The 20,667-nt window shown below is 34.4% G+C and overlaps 1 protein-coding gene across 2 annotated transcripts in view; it reads right to left on the bottom strand.

The window, feature by feature from the left end:
• FZD3 (frizzled class receptor 3) overlaps positions 1-20,667 on the bottom strand; it is a 65,474-nt gene that overhangs the window by 4,428 nt on the left and 40,379 nt on the right. For both annotated transcript variants that reach the window (XM_033134801.1, XM_033134802.1), the window contains 2 exons: positions 8,734-8,882; positions 4,301-4,534 (listed from right to left, as the gene is read on the bottom strand). In XM_033134801.1, the coding sequence (XP_032990692.1) occupies positions 4,301-4,534; positions 8,734-8,882 (383 nt within the window). The remainder of the gene's footprint in view (positions 1-4,300; positions 4,535-8,733; positions 8,883-20,667) is intronic.

The raw sequence follows: 20,667 nt of genomic DNA, 5'->3' as shown, positions 1-20,667 counted from the left end.
TCAGTTTTAAATTTGATTTGCGTGTTTTGGTAAATTAATTACAATGTTTGCAAATGAAAATATTTTACAATGAGCTTGTTATTCTGTTACTATTTTGCCTAATCATTATTTGCCCTAAACTGAGTGACAGATTTTCCCAAACATGATTTGCCCACTTATTTGGAGATCTTGCACCTCTCACTGACTTCTTAAGTGTCTATTTCAAATAAATTGGCAAATGAAAAAAAGCAAAATATGATGCACTTCTAGGAATGATATCAAAGTAATCAAAAATAAAAACAAATCACTTTAAAAATATGAATTAGGTATTTTCTAAAATAAAACCTAAACCTTTGAATTACAAGTAAAACTCAAAAAATATATTTTTCATAGAAAAAATTACTATATTGAGTTCTTATGTCTAATTATTAAGCGAAATATGTGGCTATCCACAAAATTCTGGAATACGAACAACCTGCCCATGGATAATTAGATATAAACTACACAGAAAAATAAATTTAATTATAGTATTTAATCTCAGTTGTATATATGGGAATTACCAAGTTTATTTCCTTTTTGACAATCATTTAAGCCATTGTAACCATTTACTCTAATATACAATATGAAAATATACATTAATCTTAATATAAGCTTAGACAAAACAATTAGGATGGTTAATTTAATAAAAAGATTATATGGTGTATTCCATAGCCAAAACAAAAGAAACCTGAAGATGACTTACTCTTTTTGATGCTCTATACTATTTGCTACCATTAATATAAATAACTGAATTTATCGTAGTTTCACCAATATATCATTATGCATTCCCTAGCTTTCCCTTGTTGTGTCACCTACTTACCATCCTAATCACTCATTCCCAAACTTCCATCTACCTACTCATCCACTTCCTTTTCTAACCATCCTCTCATCTAATTACCAATTACTATTCTTTGAAAGTTGATACACATCTGTATTTACCTAAATCTATTTTATTTTACATAGCACTGACATCAATAATTATCCATCAAGGAGTCTGGACTACAATGAGCATTGAGAAAGGTGTGGGTGTGTTTTCTCTCATAACCAAGAAACCATGAGATGATGAGAAAAAGATGGCCAAAAGATAGTGTTAGTTAATAAGTAAACTTAAAAATTGACTGATGCAGAAAGAAATCTCCATGAGATTGCTTTTGGAATTATGAAAAGCATTATTTAGACTTTAAGGTTCAATGTGGTCTTGGAATCTTTCAAATCTGCTCTGAAGTTCTGGGTATGGCAGAGGGTTTTATAGTACGAGTGTTCAGACACCACATACAGAACAGTTTAAGTAGGCTACGATTACAGTGTTAGGGCCTGAATTTCTGGGAAATGCCCACATTATTTCTAAAGTCATTAGCTATTCAATAGATTTGCCTCCTAATATATATATGCTTAGCACTGTGCTGGACTCAGAGGCTGAAGTCCGCTATAATTAATTACCTTTGGAAATTCTCTACTCAATATGAACTTATCTTTTGTTACCATTCATTCACCCTATTTATCTCCTCTAAGATATTTTCATGGGCCAATCTGATCTTTCTCTCTTCTGAAGTTCTGTAACATCAATCATCTCTATCAGTCATTGTCTTAATTGCTGGCTGGCACTATTATTTAATTAGCTCTTATGTGTATGTCTTATCTTCTCTGTAAGGTTATATCCTCCTAGAATGCAGAAATTACACTTCACCTTTCTTCTATATATCTCTTTATATGGGGTACCCCACATGCATAGGCACTGTACTATAAATAATTGTTCAATCCTATTGAAAAGGATGAGGTTAATAATATCAAATGTCAAAGAATGCTGATAGTTCAGGGAGGGTGGCGTTGCCAAAACATACTCTAAAAGACTCTCTGATTCTCTCCCTCTTTATGAGTGTCTTAAGTTAGGGCCCTTAAATTAGAGTGGAAACTTCCCAGCTGGGCTTACCTGAAAACTCCTCTCCCATGCTGTTGCCAAAGTGATCTTTCTCAAATACAAACCTGATTTCATCACCATAATTGCCCAAAAGTACATGCTATGCTCTAGCCATACTCCAGTACGGAACTTTAAGCCTTTTGTCCTCCCTGCCTCTGCATGTAACTGTTTCCATGTCTTTAATTCCAACTGCCTCCTCTGAATTCAAAGTTAGAAGTGCTACGTTGTTTGTGCAGTTTCCTCTGATTTTCCATGATGCGTGAAATAGTTTATCTCTCTGGGATCCTAAAGCACCTTGTATATGATTTTATTATACCCATTAAAGTGTATCCTAACTGATTGTTTACTCTTCTCTCTTCCATCTCTTCGTTCCTAGCACTTAGAAGAACGCTTCTTACATAGGAGTGCTGAATGGAAGGAAAAAGGCAGGAAAGACAAAAGATATTTGAATGTGGTTAAAAAAACAGGTCATTGATGATGTTGTAAGGTATAGTTTAGGTGGGTAAGAAGTAAAAGAATAGATACACAAGAAATCAAGGACAGAATACATAGAAAATAGTCAAAATATTCATTTAAAAAATCTGCCATGGAAAGGAAAAAGAAATTGATAAAAACAAGATAAAAATATATCACAGTCAATGAAAGACTGCAGTTTTTTAAAACATGGAGTAGCTGACCCAGTTAGAAGGCAAAGACATCAAGTTGAGAGGAAAAACCAGAAGATCTAAAAACAGCGTAAGGACAGGAATCACAGCCTACACTATGACAGAGAAGACTGTGAGACAGGCTGGAATAAGATTTGAAAGATACCACAGTTGTAGAAACAGATGTTTTAAAGTGAACACAGAATGCTTTCCATTTTAGGCATAAGAATTTTCATTCCTTCAGTTTCCCAAACTAGAAATCATAAAAAAAAACGAAAGGAAGGAAAAACTCTGACAGTCTTTCTCTAGCTGCCATTAATCCATCACCAATTCCTACCTTTTCATTTCTTCTTTCTAAATATTTTTCAGATCAGTTCTTTCTCTCTTCCCACTGCCACCACTTTCCTACTAACCTTCATCATCTCTCAACCAAGTTACTGCAAAACTCCTAAGAAGTTTCTAACCTAGTGTCTCCATTGTCAAATTTAACAAGAAAATATATCCAGCCTTCTCTCAAACATTCTCATTATGAAGATTTCTCTGACCTCTCACCCTTCCTATTTTTATAAATAAAGTTTTATTGGAACACAACCATTCCCATTTGACTACATATTGTCTATGGTCATGTTACAACAGCATAAATGAATAACTGCAACAGAGACCATATGACTCACAAAGCCTAAATTAATTACCATGGGCTCTTTATAGAAAAAGTTTGCTAACCTCTGAGCTATACCATCTTCCCTCGGTATCCATGGGGGATTAGTTCTAGGACCCCTGCGGATGGATACTAAAATCCAAGGATGCTTCAGTCCCTGATATAAAATGGTGTGGTATTTGCATATAAGCTATGGACATCCTCCCGTACACTTTAAATCATCTCCAGATTACTTATAATATCTAATATAACGTAAATGCTATGCAAATAGCTGTTATACTGTATTGTTTAGGGAATAATGACAAGACAAAAAAGGTCTGTATATCTTCAGTACAGACACAACCATTGTAGGCCTAACTACATAGTACACATCAGCAACAAGGTAACATTATTTTTCCAAATATTTTCGATCCACAGTTGATTGAATCCACAGATGCAAAACCCACGGATACAGAGGGCCGACTGTACCATCATACTTATATTTTACTTTAGTCGTTCACTTACAAAACTAATAGAATATCAGAAACTTACTGAGACGGGCACTGTTCTAAGCAATTAGATATATTATCTCTTATTTTCTACAACATTACTAAAGAGGCAGATATTATTACTACTTCCATTTTATAGATGAGAAAACTGAGGCTTATTATTCCAGATCCCATGTTTTTAACTACACGACTAACAGTGACTATATTATTTCTTAATAGACTGTGAGCTTATTAAACACAAAGATTATGCCTAAATTATCTTTGTATTCCCAGAGTCTAGCACAGTGACTGATACAGTCGGTATTACATAATTGTTTGCTAAATTAATCTTATTAAAATCATCACCTTCACCTTGCCTCCTCCCTGCTCAGCACCCTCAACGGCTCTGTGTTGCTTACTGCATCAAGTCGAAACTAAACTCCTCTGACTGGCTTTAAGTCAGATCATAATCTGGGACAACTGTTCCCAGTACAGTTCAAAAAACTTAACAATGTTCAATTGGCTACTCTTCCTTCTTAAGCTGTGTAACTCTAATTCAGCACATGAAATAAACTAAACTACCTAAAAAACTCACCTGCCATCACGGGATCTGTGGAGGCTGCCATGGTAGCTGCTCACTTTGCTGTGGACACTCCCTGCTTTGCTTCTCTGATCATCCACCATCGCCAGCTGAGTTGAAGAAGCATGTGTGGATGTTCCTTGAGTGGAAGTTCCTCTTGATTTTCTTATAATAGGAGTATTTGGATCCCTCAGAAGGGACTGAGCAAAATCCGGTTCTTGGAGTACCTGTCGGCTCTCATTCACCATCCTAGACAACAAAATACTAAATTTAAGATTCAGATTAACACTCCTATAGACCAAGAAACAATACTTTTGTGGCACACCGGCATTATTCTTGAAATTAATTGCTTTCCACCTAATGTCTTTAGGACAATATAAGGTCACGTTGAGAGAGGAAAGAATATAACAAAAATCTGTGTCAATCTGTCCCCTAAAGTAGTATGATAGAAAGAAGACTGTGTTGGCATAAGGAAATCAGGATTTTAGTTCCAACTCTAGCAATAAATATATGATCTTAGGCAAGTCACTATTTCCTTTCCTTCATTTTCCTCATCTATAAAATGAAGGTATACACTTTCATCATTTCTAAAAAGTCCCTTTCAGCTAAAGAATTTTATGATCTTCAAGGACACTGAAACATTACAAAGATATTACTATAAAGTAGAAAAATTGTTCTATTGCGTGGTTTATGGAAGTAGTGGAGGCCTCAATGTAGCACAGATACAACATTTTTTAACTTGTAAGAACAGTTGTTTTAAGGCTACAACTTGATTTTATGGCAAAAGCTGGAATAAACATGAGTGGTCATAATTAGAACAAAACATGATAAATTCATTTAAGCAAACATACAATTAAGTCCCAGACATAGTAAAGGCGTAGAGGAAAAATTTAAGAGGATAAATTATTGTACAATTAAGTCCCAGACATAGTAAAGGCTTAGAGGAAAAATTTAAGAGGATAAATTATTGTCAAGGGCAGGGACGGCTGGATGGCTCATTTGGTTAGAGCGCGAGCTCTTAACAACAAGGTTGCTGGTTCAATTCCCGCATGGGATGGTGGACTGTGCCCCCTGAAACTAAAGATTGAAAATGGCGACTGGACTTACAGCTGAGCTGCGCCCTCCACAACTAGATTGAAGGACAACGACTTGGAGCTGATGGACCCTGGAGAAACACACTGTCCCCCAATATTCCCCAATGAAATTTATTTTTAAAAAAATTATTGTCAAGGGCAAAAGTCTTTAACTGCGATGAAAGTGTTCAAAGCAGATAGATGTTTATCATGATGAACAAAGCAGTAATTAAATACAAGACCCAATTAAACAGTTGCCAAGATCAGTGTCTGTTTATGTAAATAAGTAACTATGAGCATCAGTACCCTGCAATGACTCCACAGATACACAATTACATTAAATTAAAAAACCCTCCAATATGGATCATACAGTGAGAAAGTGCACATATTCTGTTTTCAAATTATAAAAGCACTGTTGTTGTGTTAGTGCCGGGGTAGAAGCGCTGAAGGAAGAAGAATATATGTTGAGTACCCACATTGTACCAGGTGTTTTAAATATGTTCTCCTTTGATCCTTCTTAGTAATATTCTTCTTATGGACACTAATGTCCTGAGAGGATATTTCTAAGAGAATATGACATATCCATTAAGAATAAATATTGTGATCCCCATTTTATAGATGAAGATACTACGAGGTTGTAAGGGATTAAAGAACTTGCCAAAAGTCACACAACAAAACCAGTAGTCAGAGATGAAACTTATGTGTAAGTGGCTTAGAAGCCAATCATAAAGTAATGATAAAACATGTTTATATCCTGAAAACAAATGTCAAAAACTAGATAGGAAAAAGAACAAGTCAAAAGAAAAACAAAACCCAGTATTTGTTCCACTGTCCTCAATGTATATGTACATCCCAAGTCAGTCTTGATCACTGACTTTATTTTCTAAATTTATTTTTAAAACTTGGTTCAAACTGACTTCTGGTTGTTCCAAAAATTTAATCCACCTTCAAATGGTGATGGTTTGTCCCCTCATTTTACAGATAAGAAAACAGAGGTCCAGAGAAAGTAAGTGATGTGACCTACATAATTCTAAAAGATTTCTAAATACATTTCAGTTAGTGTCAGACAGTCTTAAATGTGGCTTCACGTAGGAGGAGAACACTAACTTGATTTACACAATTTTAGAAGCCAGTCTCTATAGCACGCTATAATAGAAGGGATAAAAGCAAAGACTGGTTTACAGTCAGACTGCTTGCGTTTGAAGCTCAATTCTAGCATTCACTAGCTATGAAACCGTGGTTCCATGCCTCCGTTTCCTTACCTGCAAAATGATGATCCCAAAATTGTTCAGAGGAGTAAATGATTCAACAATATATAAAATGCTTAGCACAGTGCTGGGAGTATTACATGTGCTCGGTTAACTGGTAACCACTATTATGATTACCTTATAGTCATTTTCAAAGGCGAAACCAGACAGACACCAGAAATAGCTAAGGATGCTCACACTCTCACGCTCCAGAGTGAGGGGTTGCCTCTCTAGCCCAGAGCACAGTCCTGGCTTGGAGGATCTCAGTGACTTGACTGGGTGGGGATCCATGGTTGCAAGAAAACCAAATAGAAGGATCTTTGGGAATTTTAACCAGTTTCAAAAGGATTCTGTCCCAACCAGAATCCCCCAAATAACTTGGATGATTCTCCATAAGGGTAGCTTGGGTTTGGCTCTCTCTGGAATTTCTAACGCAACCCTCTTACAGAATTGTTTGTGCATGGTCCAGAGATGACCAGGAATGTGTAACTCAAGCCCTTTCCTCAGCATTATGTTTTACTATGATTAAAATATATATGCATAAAATATATTTAAAAATTTCAAAGAATACGTAGATAAATCCCAAAAGAGGAAACTCCATGAAAGCAGGGACTTGGCCTGATTTTTTTAAATCCCCGGTGTCCCAAAATAGTTAATGGCACATAGGAAGCATTCAATAAAGAACTTTCCTAAAGGATGAATTAATGCCTAGAAAATACATGTTTCTTGTTGTTGAATGAATCTTTTCCATTCTTTCCATCTCTGCCCTAGGAAATCGTATGTAAAGGATAAATGCATTATCTGATATCACTAAGTAGCAGTGATAATATGATATTATGATAATAAGATATATTTTTTAAATGTGATTTTCTAAATCTAATCTGTTTAACAGAAAACTGCTAATTACTGGTATTTTAGAAAATAGAGATTTTGTTATTGAAGTACTTTAAGTTGTTTAAGAAAAGTACATTAACCCATACAAGGCACAGCATTTGAAATATAATCTTAAGAGTTTTATAGACTATTCCCCCGAAGCCCATTTCCATGAACTGTATGTTAAGTAAAATCATAGGAATATGGACTCCATTAATTTAGAATTCAGATATAGTATACATAGAAGACTAATACTAAAAAGTTTGAAATCATTTGTTCTTTTGTGAATATTGGAGAGTCATATTTGTTTTATTTTATGAGTTAAGGGCTCAAAACATTAAAGATTCTTTAATATGCCCTCAAAAGACTGCTCTGGCAAGTCTTATATTTACCATGATCCTCTAATATGCAGCACTGTGGGCTAACTATGAATTAAAATACTTTCTTAAACATTTCATACTTTCTTAAAACACTTTCTTAAACATCATTTTTCTATTCTGGATTTAACATGTACTACATCAGAATGGAAGAACGTGCTATTTCTTTAGATCATTTATGGTATACCTGGAAACACAATAATAACTGGAAATGGAAGTCTAATCTAATACCCATGTGACTTTGGCCAAGGCACTTATTAACCTCTCTTGTGTGTCTCAGTTTTCTCATCTGTAACAGAGATGACAATACATACCAACCCTCACAGGAACATCAAAAGGATAAAATAAGAATATATAAAAGCATTAATTTGTTTTTAATTTTAAGAAAATTATAATTTGGATTTTTAAAAATAAAAATTGGCCTTCCCTCAAATATTCTGAACTAGTAAGGAACAGGTCTTAAGCCCAAGTCTACTTGGCTATCTTGTCAGAATTAGTTTTTTTTTATTTTTTTAACTTTTTAAAATTTATTTTAAGTGTTTTTTTTTACAGGACCCATCGGCTCCAAGTCAAGTAGTTGCTTCAATCTAGTTGTGGAGGGTACAGCTCACAGTGGCCCATGTGGGGATCGAACCGGCAACCTTGTCATTAAGAGCACTGCTCTCTAACCAACTGAGCTAACCGGCCACCCCGTGTCAGAATAAGCTTTTAGCTTTTAATTAAGACATGCTACTGTGCCCATCTTAACTGATGGTAGCTGAGGTTACAATCTTGTTGGAATACTTCCTCCAAATCCAAATTATTTTAACGTAAGCAACACAAAAAAATTTATGTGAATGTGAAGTTTGTGAACGTTGTGATAATTTACTTCAACTTACTCTTTTTTCCTACGACCATGAAAAAAACTGGCCCATTCAAAGCATGTCTTTTTGCTTCCAACCCAAAATATGGACGGAATACCAACTATAAGAGCCATTAGATATTTCATCAGAAAGAGAATCAGGTCTGGACGACTCATCTGAGTGACCTATAAGAAGGGAAAGAAAAATATCTTAAATATATAAAAAGAACTTTCTATTAAAAACCACTATAAAATCTTTTAAATAAATAATAGTAAAATAATTCTACAAATTTGATGTTTTCATTTAAACAGTTCTGTAATTTCCTAGCTATATAGAAAAGATACAAACACTCCTGAAAATTTGACAATTTTATTTTTCCAAACTTTTATTTATTTTAAGTGTGTTTTTAAAATAAAACACCCATCAGCTCCAAGTCAGTTAGTTGTTACAATCTAGTTGTGGAGGGAGCAGCTCACAGTGGCCCATATGGGGATCGAACTGGCAACCTTGTTAAGAGCACTGCGCTCTAAACAACTGAGCTAACCAGCTGCCCCTTGACAGTAAATTTATAATCTATACTTTGAGTCCTATGTTTTTCTTATTAGCTCACATTGGATATATTTTAAAGAAAAAGATTATTAATGTAGAAATAAACCATGAATAGGAATAGAGGCTCAAGTAATACCTCTATTCTTCTTGGCCAATTTTTCTAGTCCTATCATTGGTCTTCACAATATAAAATTAGGGCAGTATTAATCCCCCCCCCCATTTTACTAATTTGTTGTTATCTTTAATATGCCCTTCCTTTTACCTACTTCATCTTTACTCTGCTTGCTCTTTCCAAGCTTCCTCTTTAACCCAATAATTATTTATAAGTGCATTTTCTAGTTTCTAGTCAGATGCGTTTTTCAAAAATTTCTTTTTATTGCTGGTTTCAAGTTCAATTACTGTGGTCAGAGAATGTGGTCTACAGATTATGATTACCTTAAATTTTGGAGACTTCTTTTGTGATTTAGGACACAATTTTTATAAGTATTCTTTGTGTGCTAAAAAATAAGGCATATTCTCTATTTGTTGGGTACAAAATTTTCTATATGTACTAGATCAACTTCATTAGTTGTGTTGTTCAAATCTTCCCTATATTCTTAACTGATTTTCTGTTTACCTATCCATTTTAATAGAGGTATGCTCTCACATAACTGTAAACTCATCTGTTTTCCTTCTAATCCTGTCAGTTTTCGTTTTCAGGCCTATGTGAGGTGTTATGTAAATTCAATAATGCTCTAGCTGCTCATTTTACCTTTCTAATGCTCTTCACCTTAAACTGTATTTTATCTGACATTAATATTGTCACATCAGCTTTTCACTTCATCACATCAGCATATTTTCCAGGTGTATCTTTTTCTATTTACCAATGTATTTCTTTCAAGTCTGTCTGTCTGGGTTATATAGCTTCTTTTAAGCAGTATATAGATTACTCCCATAAAAATGTAAACGCCATGAGGAGGCTTCCCCCCACCACCACTATTTTATCCCCAGAGCCTAGACCATTTCCTTATACCTAGTAGGTGGTCAACACATACATACATACATACATACCTTTAAAATATATACTGCGTTTCCCCGAAAATAAGACCTAGCCGAACAATCAGCTCTAATGAGGCTTTTGGAGCAAACATTAATATGAGACCTGGTATTATATTATATTAATTATATTATAAATGTTTATATTGATTAATGTTTGCTCCAAAAGCCGCATTAGAGCTGATTGTCTGGCTAGGTCTTATTTTCGGGGAAACGCGGTACTTATACAGTTGGTATACAGCTTTCTGGTATACAATCTTATAATACTTATGAAAAAATTTACAGTGTACAGCATTTGATCTAGAAATTCTATCTCAAGAAATATATCCTTAAGAAATAATAGGTCAATAATAGGGAATAATTTAAATAAATTATGCTACATACAAATAACCAAATAAGCAGCCACTCAAAAATAATAAAGTGAAAAAAGTAAGATACAGACCGTAGTGGGCTAATAAATATTTAACAACTGGCTTTCTGGATGGAGGAGAGCCCTGGTTTCTGGTTCTGCTCATTTCTGTGGTGTAAACACACTAACTATGGCTATTCTCAAGCTACCAAGGTGACATCACTAAATATGAAGTCATGAAGAGATGCACACAATTGTTGCTTGGGAGCCTCTGTGAGTCAGTACATATCGTGCTCTACTAGATGTAGACTAACGTGTCAAATATGATCACATTTATCTTTTAAAATTGTATGTAATATCTGTAACATTATTTATACATAGCTCAGCTGGGACTGCTGGAAAAGGCGGAAGTAGGCTGGGGCTCTCTCTCTCCCTACTTTCCTTTCCATCTTCATTCAGCCTTTCCATATAGCTTATTACTAGCTTGGAATTCCACACACCTTGTGGTTACTAGAGGCTGGCTTCTCCCAGAGCAAGCATTCTAAGAGAACTTGGCAAAAGCCGCCTTGGGGTTATATATCTCCAAAGAGCAGCTACCAAAATGTTAGAAAAATATATGGAAAAGAATAAATAGTGGTTACATTGTTGGGGAGACATGATTTTCCTCTGAGCATGTCTCACAATAATTTTTTCTTGATATTTTGGAATATTTAAAAGTGGACAAAACTATATGTATATGAGTATAATCAATACTTACAAAACATACTTAACCAGGAAAACTTTTACAATATTAATAGAATGCCAAAAGCTCATGTGATACAATTGAAATGGATTATGGTAGACATATCAACAAACATTCTACAAATTGCTCTAAGAAATTATCAAAAATTATATTGATATTTAATATATAGCATATAGTGAATATCCTAAGCATGTAAAGCAAGCTATCTAGATTAGTGGTCAACTAGACAGAAAACATGATGATGAATTACAAATGAATCAATGTCCAAGATTTATGTTCTGCATTTATACACAAACACACACACGCGCACAAACATTGTCTTGTGACTTCCTTACATTCTCTATTATGGCACATTACTTCGTAAAGACAGATTTTCACATAATATGAAAAAACAAATATATGTAGCATATAAAATAGGTTGAAACATGTCAAGTTCTCAGAACTGTGCTTGACACCTAATAAATGCTAAATGAATGTGGTGCATGAAGCACAACTGTCCCAGAAGAGACTAAAAGGTAATCCATAAATGAAGGTAATCGAGGCAGAGAAGGGAGACAATCAGCATTCAATGTAAGCCTTATATCTTGATTATTGTCCTTCTTCTACAATAGCCTGGCTAATTGTGTACCGCGTACATTCTATCATCTGAACAACTGAGCTCCACCGACACCACTCTAATTTTAATACACAGAATTTTGCAATATGATTTTATTCAATCACAATATGGAAAATATTTTCCCATGTTTTGTTTTTCCAACTTACATCCATAATCCACCAACAACCCTGGAGCTTAAATTCTTTTTAATTAAATAGAAAAAAATTATTCATGCTAAAAGGGAAAAAAAGCATTGCAAAAAAGGAAAACCACCAAAGGCATATTTATGGTTATTGTGGTGGCCTAAATTTAATTCTTATTTCTGAGACTTTGGCTTTGAATCAAGTTGGCAGAGTCCTTGGCTTTTTCCCAATCATGCAGAATCTATATTTTACTAATGGAGACACATATTGTATTAGTGTTGCTTTCATTTTAAAAAATAGATTAATTACAAAAAGGTTGGCTTATATTGAGCCTGTGGTCATTTAAACCTTCATACAAATAAACTATTGTATCAGACTCATGCAGAATCTGTCGTGTTGATAAGCAACAACAGTTCTAAAATGGAGGTCTTCTGATTCCAATTTTTTTTGCACTTATTATACTACATTGCATTAACTGCCTTTACTTTTATTCTGCTTTGAAAAGTCACCCACTTACCCTATCAGATATAAAGAGCTATCATAATGCTATAGTAATTAAGACGATAGAAGATTAAACAAGGGCAGAAAACAGACCATGGAAAAGAATAGCAAAATAACTTTCACATATGGAAACCTGATATATAACAGAAGTAGCATTACAGATCAGTGGAGAAAAGATGGACTAGTCATTAAATGGTGCCAACTGGATATCTACATATTTTTAAAATGGTACTTTTTAAAAAATGGTAACTTTTAAAAATGGTAATTTTTTTCTATAGAAAATAAATTCTATGGATTAAAAACCCACATCTGAAAAGCAGAACTTTAAAACTGCAGAAGGAGAAGATCTTTTACGACCTTAGGGTAGAGATTTCTTAGATACAATTTAAAAAGAAAAAAGAAAAAGATGGGTAATACACAAAAATTTTTAAATTCTGCTCATCAAAAGGCATGATTTAAAAAGTGAAAAGCCAAGGTAGATCTATGTAATGCATAAAACTGATAAAGAATATATGTGTGTATATTTTTGTGTCTGTATGAACAAGCAATTCACAGAAGAGGAAACCTAAATAGCTAATAAACATGGGAAAAGAAGTTCAATCTCACTAGCAATCATGGAAATACAAATGAAAATAGCAATGAGGACTGCCAATAAGACTGGCAAAAATTAAAAAGTCTGAGATACCAAGTTATGGTGCGGATGTAGAACGAGAAATCTCTGTACTTTCATATGGGGTTCTAAATTGCTTCAACAGCTTTGGGAAGCAATCTGGCAACGTCTAGTAAAGTTAAAGATTCATACAAATATATTTTATGACCCAACAATTCCATTTTTAGGTATATATTAATAGAGAAACTCACCTGGATGCATAAAAATATTCATAGCGTCATTATTTATAACAGGAAAAACAAGGTACACCTTAAATATTCATTAAGAGTAAAACAGATAAACAAATGTGATATATTCATACAATAGAATGCTGAACAGCAGATAAGCAAATAAACACATACATATTACCATAGACAAATCTCACAAACATAATGAATGACAAAAGCAAGCTGCAAAAAATACTCACAGATTTGACTCTACAAAGTTTTAAAATACTTAAACTAATACTATATATTATTTAGCAAAATACATATGAATAAATACATAAGTAAATATACAAAACACCAAATTTTGGATGATAGTTTAGAAGGAGATTAGATCACTAAAGGGGACCTCGTGTTTTGTTGGTGTTTTCTTCATTAAATGGGTGGTAGATCTATTGGTGTTCAATGTGCATTATTATTCTTAATACATATCTGTATGTCAGAAACATTTATAATACCTTTTAGAAAGAAAGGACAAAAAGAAAATCAGGGCTCCTACAATTACAACATACTTTGCTCTGCTCAGGGAGGCAACAGTTTTGAAATTAAAGCATCTCTTGATAGGTTAAACAAAGTAAAGCCCTAGAAAGTAATTCACTTAACTAGATCTGTATGTCTATATCTTCCTTTTACTCTCTAAATTTATCTTCTCCCATAACTGGCCCACCAATTTATTTGCATCACTGTGAAAAATAAGTATGTTAAGCTGGGGTTTCAATTCCTAAGCTTTCCTTCAATCATTAGAGGAAATCATAAAATACAAACACCACATTTCAAATATTTTGCAAATAATCTCATTTTCTTTTCCAAACGCAGAGACTACCTCCTTAAAATAATTCTTTCTTCTAAATTCAAGAATGGCTAATGGCAATAAGGAAAGTTAAACAATTTAGATCCTAATTAACTTTACCAGTGACTGCTGTAAAACTGTGTGATGTCAACTTTTAGGTTAAAAAGAAAATTAAAGAACAAGTTTTTATCCCACCCTTTAAGGAACACACAGCTTCACGCGTAAGAGACTAGATAGGCAGAGATGAGAAAATGGCTTGATGAGTAAAATGACAGGAAATGAAGCAGAGCTTGTCTGGTTGGTAAAAAATTGATTGATACCGAGCATAATGCTCAGAGAACTAACCAGAGAATATTATCACAAAGATTTATCATGACATCTGGATATACTGTGTCTATTATTAAATTAACCTCACAGAAAATTCACAAATGAGGTAAGAAAAGGCTTAACACCAAAATTCACTCAAGAACTTAAAAAGAAAACAGAAATAACAGTTATCTCAATTCTATTCTATAATTCCTTTGCTTTGATAGTATTATGAAATAGAAATTTTCACTCCTTCAGAAGTTACATTTGATTAAGCAAAGGGCAACACCTTGAACTTTCATCCAAATTATACCTGAGGAAAAAAATGATCATCACTGTCACTTTAGTCTTATGAACTAGAAATAACTAGAAAATGGAACAGTATATTATACACATACACTTTACAATAATGAATGCAATAACTGGGAAACAAGTAATTAAAAACTCTGGAATTTATGCTTTATCTTGATGCATGTAAAGAACTCTGAACATCCTTCACAGTATAATGATACTCATTCACCATATAAAAAGCATAACCTTTCATTTTTTGGATTAAAAAAATAAACTATTGTGTTTTTTCCCAAAACAAATCAAATGAAAAGTAGATCATTTTGAAAAGTTCCATTCTCTCTTCCAAACATGAACTGCAGAATAATTAGAAAACTTTTTTTAAATTAGTTTGTTATTAAGTATAGAATGAAACAGAAAATATGGTTTACACTTTGCCAAGCATTACCACAGCAGATCAATTTCCTCAGCCCTGTAAAAACTATTTAGGGGACAGACCATGTTCAGAAAAGAGTTCTTTGAAACTCTTCAAAATTGTTTTGCAATCTCATGATTTACTACAATAAGACATTAATGAAGAAGATACAAATAAATGGAAAGATTTCATGCTCATGGATTAGAATATTGTTAAAATGTCCACACTTCCCAAAGCAATCTTACAAATTCAATGCAATCCCCATCAAAGTTCCAATGGCATTTTTCACAGAAATAGAACAAGCAATCCTAAAATTTGTATGGAACTACAAAAGACTCCATATAGCCAAAGCAATCTTGAGAAAGAAGAACAAAGCTGGAGGCATTACACTCTCTGATTTCAAACTCTGTTACAAAGCTATAGTAATAAAAACAGTATGGTATTGCATAAAAATAGACAGATAGATCAATGGAACAGAGACCCCAGAAATTAACCCATATATATATATGATCAATTAATTTACAACAAAGGAGCCAAGAATATACAATGGGGAAAGGACAGTCTCTTCAAATAAATGGTGCCGGGAAAACTGGACAGTCATATGCAAAAAAAAAAAAAAGAAAGAAAGAAAAGAAAAAAGAAACTGGACCATTCTTACACCATTCACAACAATTAACTCAAACTGGATAAAAGATTTGAGTGTAAGACCTGAACCTACAAAATGAGAAGCAAACATAGGCAGTAAGCTCCTTGACATCAGTCTTGGCAAAAATTTTTGGATCTGACACCAAAAGCAAAGGCAACAAAAGCAAAAAAAAAAAACAAGTAGAACTACATCAAACTAATAAGCTTCTTCACAGCAAAGGAAACCATCAACAAAATGAAAAAGTAACCCCAGTCAATGGGAGAAAATATTTGCAAATCATGCATCTCATGAGGGGTTAATATTCAAAATATATAAAGAATTCATACAACTCAATAGCAAAAAACAATCCATCCGTTAAAAAAAATGAGCAGAAGATCTGAATAGGCAGGTATTTTTCCAGAGATACATATGGCCAACGAGTATATGAAAAGGCACACATCACTAATCAAATATAAATCAAACCATAGGGAAATATCTCCTTCCCATGTGTTAGAATGGCTATTATTAAAGACAAAACATAACAAGTATTGGCAAGGATGCAGACAAAAGGAAACCCTTGTGCATTGTTGGTGAGAATGTAAACTGGTACAGCCACTACGGAAAAACGTATGGAGGTTCCTCAAAAAATAAAAAATGGAACCACCATATGACCCAGCAATTCCACTTCTGGGAATGCATTCAAAGAAAATGAAAATACTAATTCACTATACACACACACACACACACACACACACACACACACACACACATCATGGAATATTATTCAGTCATAAAAAGGGAAATCCTGATATTTGCAACAGTTTAGATGTACCTAGAGGATATTATGTTAAGTGAAATAAGTCAGAAAGACAAATACTGTATGATCGCATTTATATGTGGAATGTAAACAAAAATAAAACAAAAAACCTAGTTCATAGATACAGAGAACAGATTGATGGTTGCCAGAGGCAGGGGGTAGGAGAAATGGGTTAAGGTGGTCAAAAGGTACAAACTTCTAGTTATCAAATAAGTCATGGGGGTGTAATGTACAGCATGGTGACTATAGTTAATACTGTGTAGTATATCTGAAAGTTGCTAAGAGGGTAAATCTTAGAATTTCTCATCATAAGAAAAATGTTTTGTAACTATGTATTGTAATGGATGTTAACTAGACTTATTATGGTGATCATTTCACAATATATACAAGTATCAAATCATGTCGTTTTGCTTTTTCAATTAGTTTTAGGTCAAGGCTAGGAAAGCTCTCCGAACTTTTCATTAAGAATATGACATGCATGAAACATGGTTTTACGGTTCTAATTTATGTTTACAGGTATAAAGCAAAAGTTATGACATTCAGTAGCAAAATACATAGTTAACTATCCTTTCTGGGTCTTAAGGTCATAAAATGGTTATGAAAAGAAGGGAATGAAATTTAGTGACCTCCTACTGTGTGCTGGGCTCTTTTAAGTATATTGTGATTTATTGCTCAGAACAATCTTACAGAAAAAGTAACTGGAAATATATATAAGAAACTGTATACAGTGGTTGCTGGAGGTGATGGAGAAGGGGTGAAAATTGAGAATATGAGGATAAGAGTAGGAATAATGCTTTTCACTATATATTTTTAACATAAATCATGCTAAGACATCACCTGTTCAAAAAATTAAATTAAAAAACAATCAGAATTCTAAAAACCCTAAATAACAAGAGGCCTATGATGGGGAGAGAGCAAAAAACGGATGGTGGGGAAGGGCATTTGGTAAGGGTTTCTAGATCACCACTAACTGATTTCTTACGAAACTCACTGATTCCAGCATTAACACAATTCTTGTCTATACATACATTTTGTCCGGTTTTTTTTCCTACTGGATTTTAAGTGTATTTTTTAAACCCACAAATTACATTATGATTAGTATTTTATAGAAATATTTGTTTAGCTTTATATACATATTTACAACTTTATTTCCTCATCATTTCTTCTTGCACCTCCTACTTTCCTTCAGAGATCATTTTCATTCTTCTTCAAATACAACCTTGAGAAGTTCCTTAAGTACAAGTCTCTTGGTGATAAACTCTGGATTTTTGTTTAAACGGAAATGGATTTATTTCATCCATGTTCTTGAGAATAGGTTGAGTTCTCCAGAAGATGCAGAGATGAAGCCTGGAGTGTAAGATGTTTATCAGCAAATAGTATCTGTGAAGGAAAGGGAGTGGAAGCAGGTTTGGGCAAAGGAGGAAGCCGACCTGCCCTGCATTCAGAAAAGCCTCTGCCAAACAGGTAGGGAGCTCTGGAGCAAATAGTGACCTTCAGAGGGTCTCAGGCTGGGCCAACGGCCAGGCCTTCTTAGCCCATCGAACAACTGCTGGTTGCAGGCAGCCCCAGGAAGGGCATCACCTCAGATAAGGCAGCTCTCTGTGGCCGAAGGGTGTCTGCTGACCACATTGCCTGCAGCGGAGCAGCAAGTCTTTCTTTGCAGGAGATCTGGCAGTGCGACTCCATGTCTACCACATGTTTCACAAGCTACGATTTTCTGGTTGAAAAGTTTTTCTCTCTCAGTATTTTAAAGATGGTTTTCACTGTTGTTGAGTGCTCTGCTGTCATTTTAACTGTTGGTCTTTTTAGATGATCTCCTTTCTTTGAGACTGCTTTCAAGATTTTTATCTAGGGTGTTGTGCAGTTTCACCAAACTGTGGATTTCTTTTTATTTATCCTCCTAGGGGTATATAGTGCCTCCTTGACCTGCAAATTCATGTGTTCAGCAGTTTTAGAAAATGTGCAGCCATTATCTCTTTAAATATTGTTTTTCCTACATTCTCTCAATTTCTTCCTCCTGGGACTCTTATGATTAGACCTTCTCATTCTGTCCACCATTTCTCTTAACATCACTTTCATATTTTCCTTGTGTCTCTTGCTGCACTCTGGATAACTTTATTTTCACCTACATATACTAGTTCATTCAATTTCTCTTCAAACAGCGGTATAAACTGTTTTATGTTTCAAAAATTAAGAGTTTCTATTTCTAAAATTGTTTCTAGAAATACAATTTTTTAAAGAACTGTTATTTATTCCAAGTAATTTCTTACAGATTGGTAAATTTATCACTATATCTGTTATTTCCACAAATATTACATCCTTTTCTATTATTCAGTATCTCACAATTTCAATACCTGCAGTTCTGACATTATGTCCAATGACTCTCATTCACAGTGGCTTGTTTTCACGTATGTTTGTTTGGTGGCATTATATTGTGAGCTATTTGGTTAATCTATTCAGTAGGAATCCTACAGAAGGAATTTGCTTCTGCTGATTGCCAGGAGATACAACTAACCTGGAAATACTTCAGCCTGACACTGGTGATTTAGGCTCGCAATGGGGTTCCTGGCTCCCTTTCCCAGTTTTCCAGCTGGCCCAAGTCCCCATTTCCACCAACAGCAACCATACATACCTCAGTGACCTGTCCCCTCCCATCTGCCTGACAGCCGCTGCATGACCAGCCCTAGATACTTATTGTGCTGGCTCCACTTCATAATTATTTTTGCAGTGAGGCACTCTTTGGAGGTCTCCCCTAAATCATGTAAGATCCGTGACATCTCAAATAGTGTGTTCTTTCCAGATTTTATTGGTCCAGACTTCAATTGTTGATGTTCCTATTCAGACACTGTCAGAAGGCATATTGTCAGAACGGAACTTGAGTGTATTATTTTCCTAATGTTCTACTTTGAGACAAACTTCTTAGCTCTTTCTTTAGCAAACTTATTAGTAAACTCAGTGATCTTAACGTAGTTTATAAAGTTACTGACAGAACATTTGTATTCATCACAGGAAATAAAATGGAAGATTTCATATTTGATGTGATCAGGCAGGTGGTTAGTAGGGGAAAAAGAAAAAAGTCCAGGTAAAGCAGAAAAATCACACACACAAACCCCCCACTGCCCCCATATTCATTTTCACTTAAAATAGTTAGTCATCTGATAAAGGGCAAGGCCTTTTGATTGTTGGTCTGCTAATTAGGATTCCAGTTTTTTCTTACATGTTTATTCGTCATCCATGATTTCCAGTTTCTATTTATTTCAAGTGAACTGAAAACCCAAATATTTACAAAGCAATCTAAGTGCAAAATCCTATCTTTACAATCTGCTCAACCAAATCTTTGACAACTCATCATTCCCATACCAACTTCAATAATAATCTTTAAAAAAAACACAACTTGAGTCTTTCCAAAGCAATCAACTTAGTTTTCACGACAACAATGTTTTTTTTTCCAACCCATACTTCATTGGTTTACCAAAAATTTAACTCAATTCTGTATTTAAGCAACATGTACTACTGACATAAACAGATTTTAGAATAAACAATAAACTCAGATTAGACATAACGAACACCATTAACACATAACTACTGGCAAGAAGAGGAGTACGCAGGCACTCCATCCAGCCTTTTACCCCAAGCATCCCACAGGCACTGCTCATCAGTTAATTTTATAGACGTCCTGGGAAGTATCTTCTAACCTAGCAAGCCAGTTAATCTGAAGTCAGTTATTTTGAGCATAATTGGTATCTGTTTATGGCTCTAATATCAGAAGGAGCTCAAGTGTCACCTCCTGGTTCTACCTCTGACAGCAAGGCGTTTGGAATGGGCCAAGAAATAAACGGAGTCATCCAAGAGGACAACGAAGCCACTGTACCAACACATGGACATTTTGTAGGAGGAAAAGAACTGTAAAGGACTGAGTGAAAACTCTTAATCATCCTCCTT

The sequence above is a fragment of the Rhinolophus ferrumequinum genome, chromosome 18, assembly GCF_004115265.2.
Source record: "Rhinolophus ferrumequinum isolate MPI-CBG mRhiFer1 chromosome 18, mRhiFer1_v1.p, whole genome shotgun sequence".
NCBI classification, from domain to species: domain Eukaryota; kingdom Metazoa; phylum Chordata; class Mammalia; order Chiroptera; family Rhinolophidae; genus Rhinolophus; species Rhinolophus ferrumequinum.
This window is presented reverse-complemented; position numbering and strand designations above follow the sequence as displayed.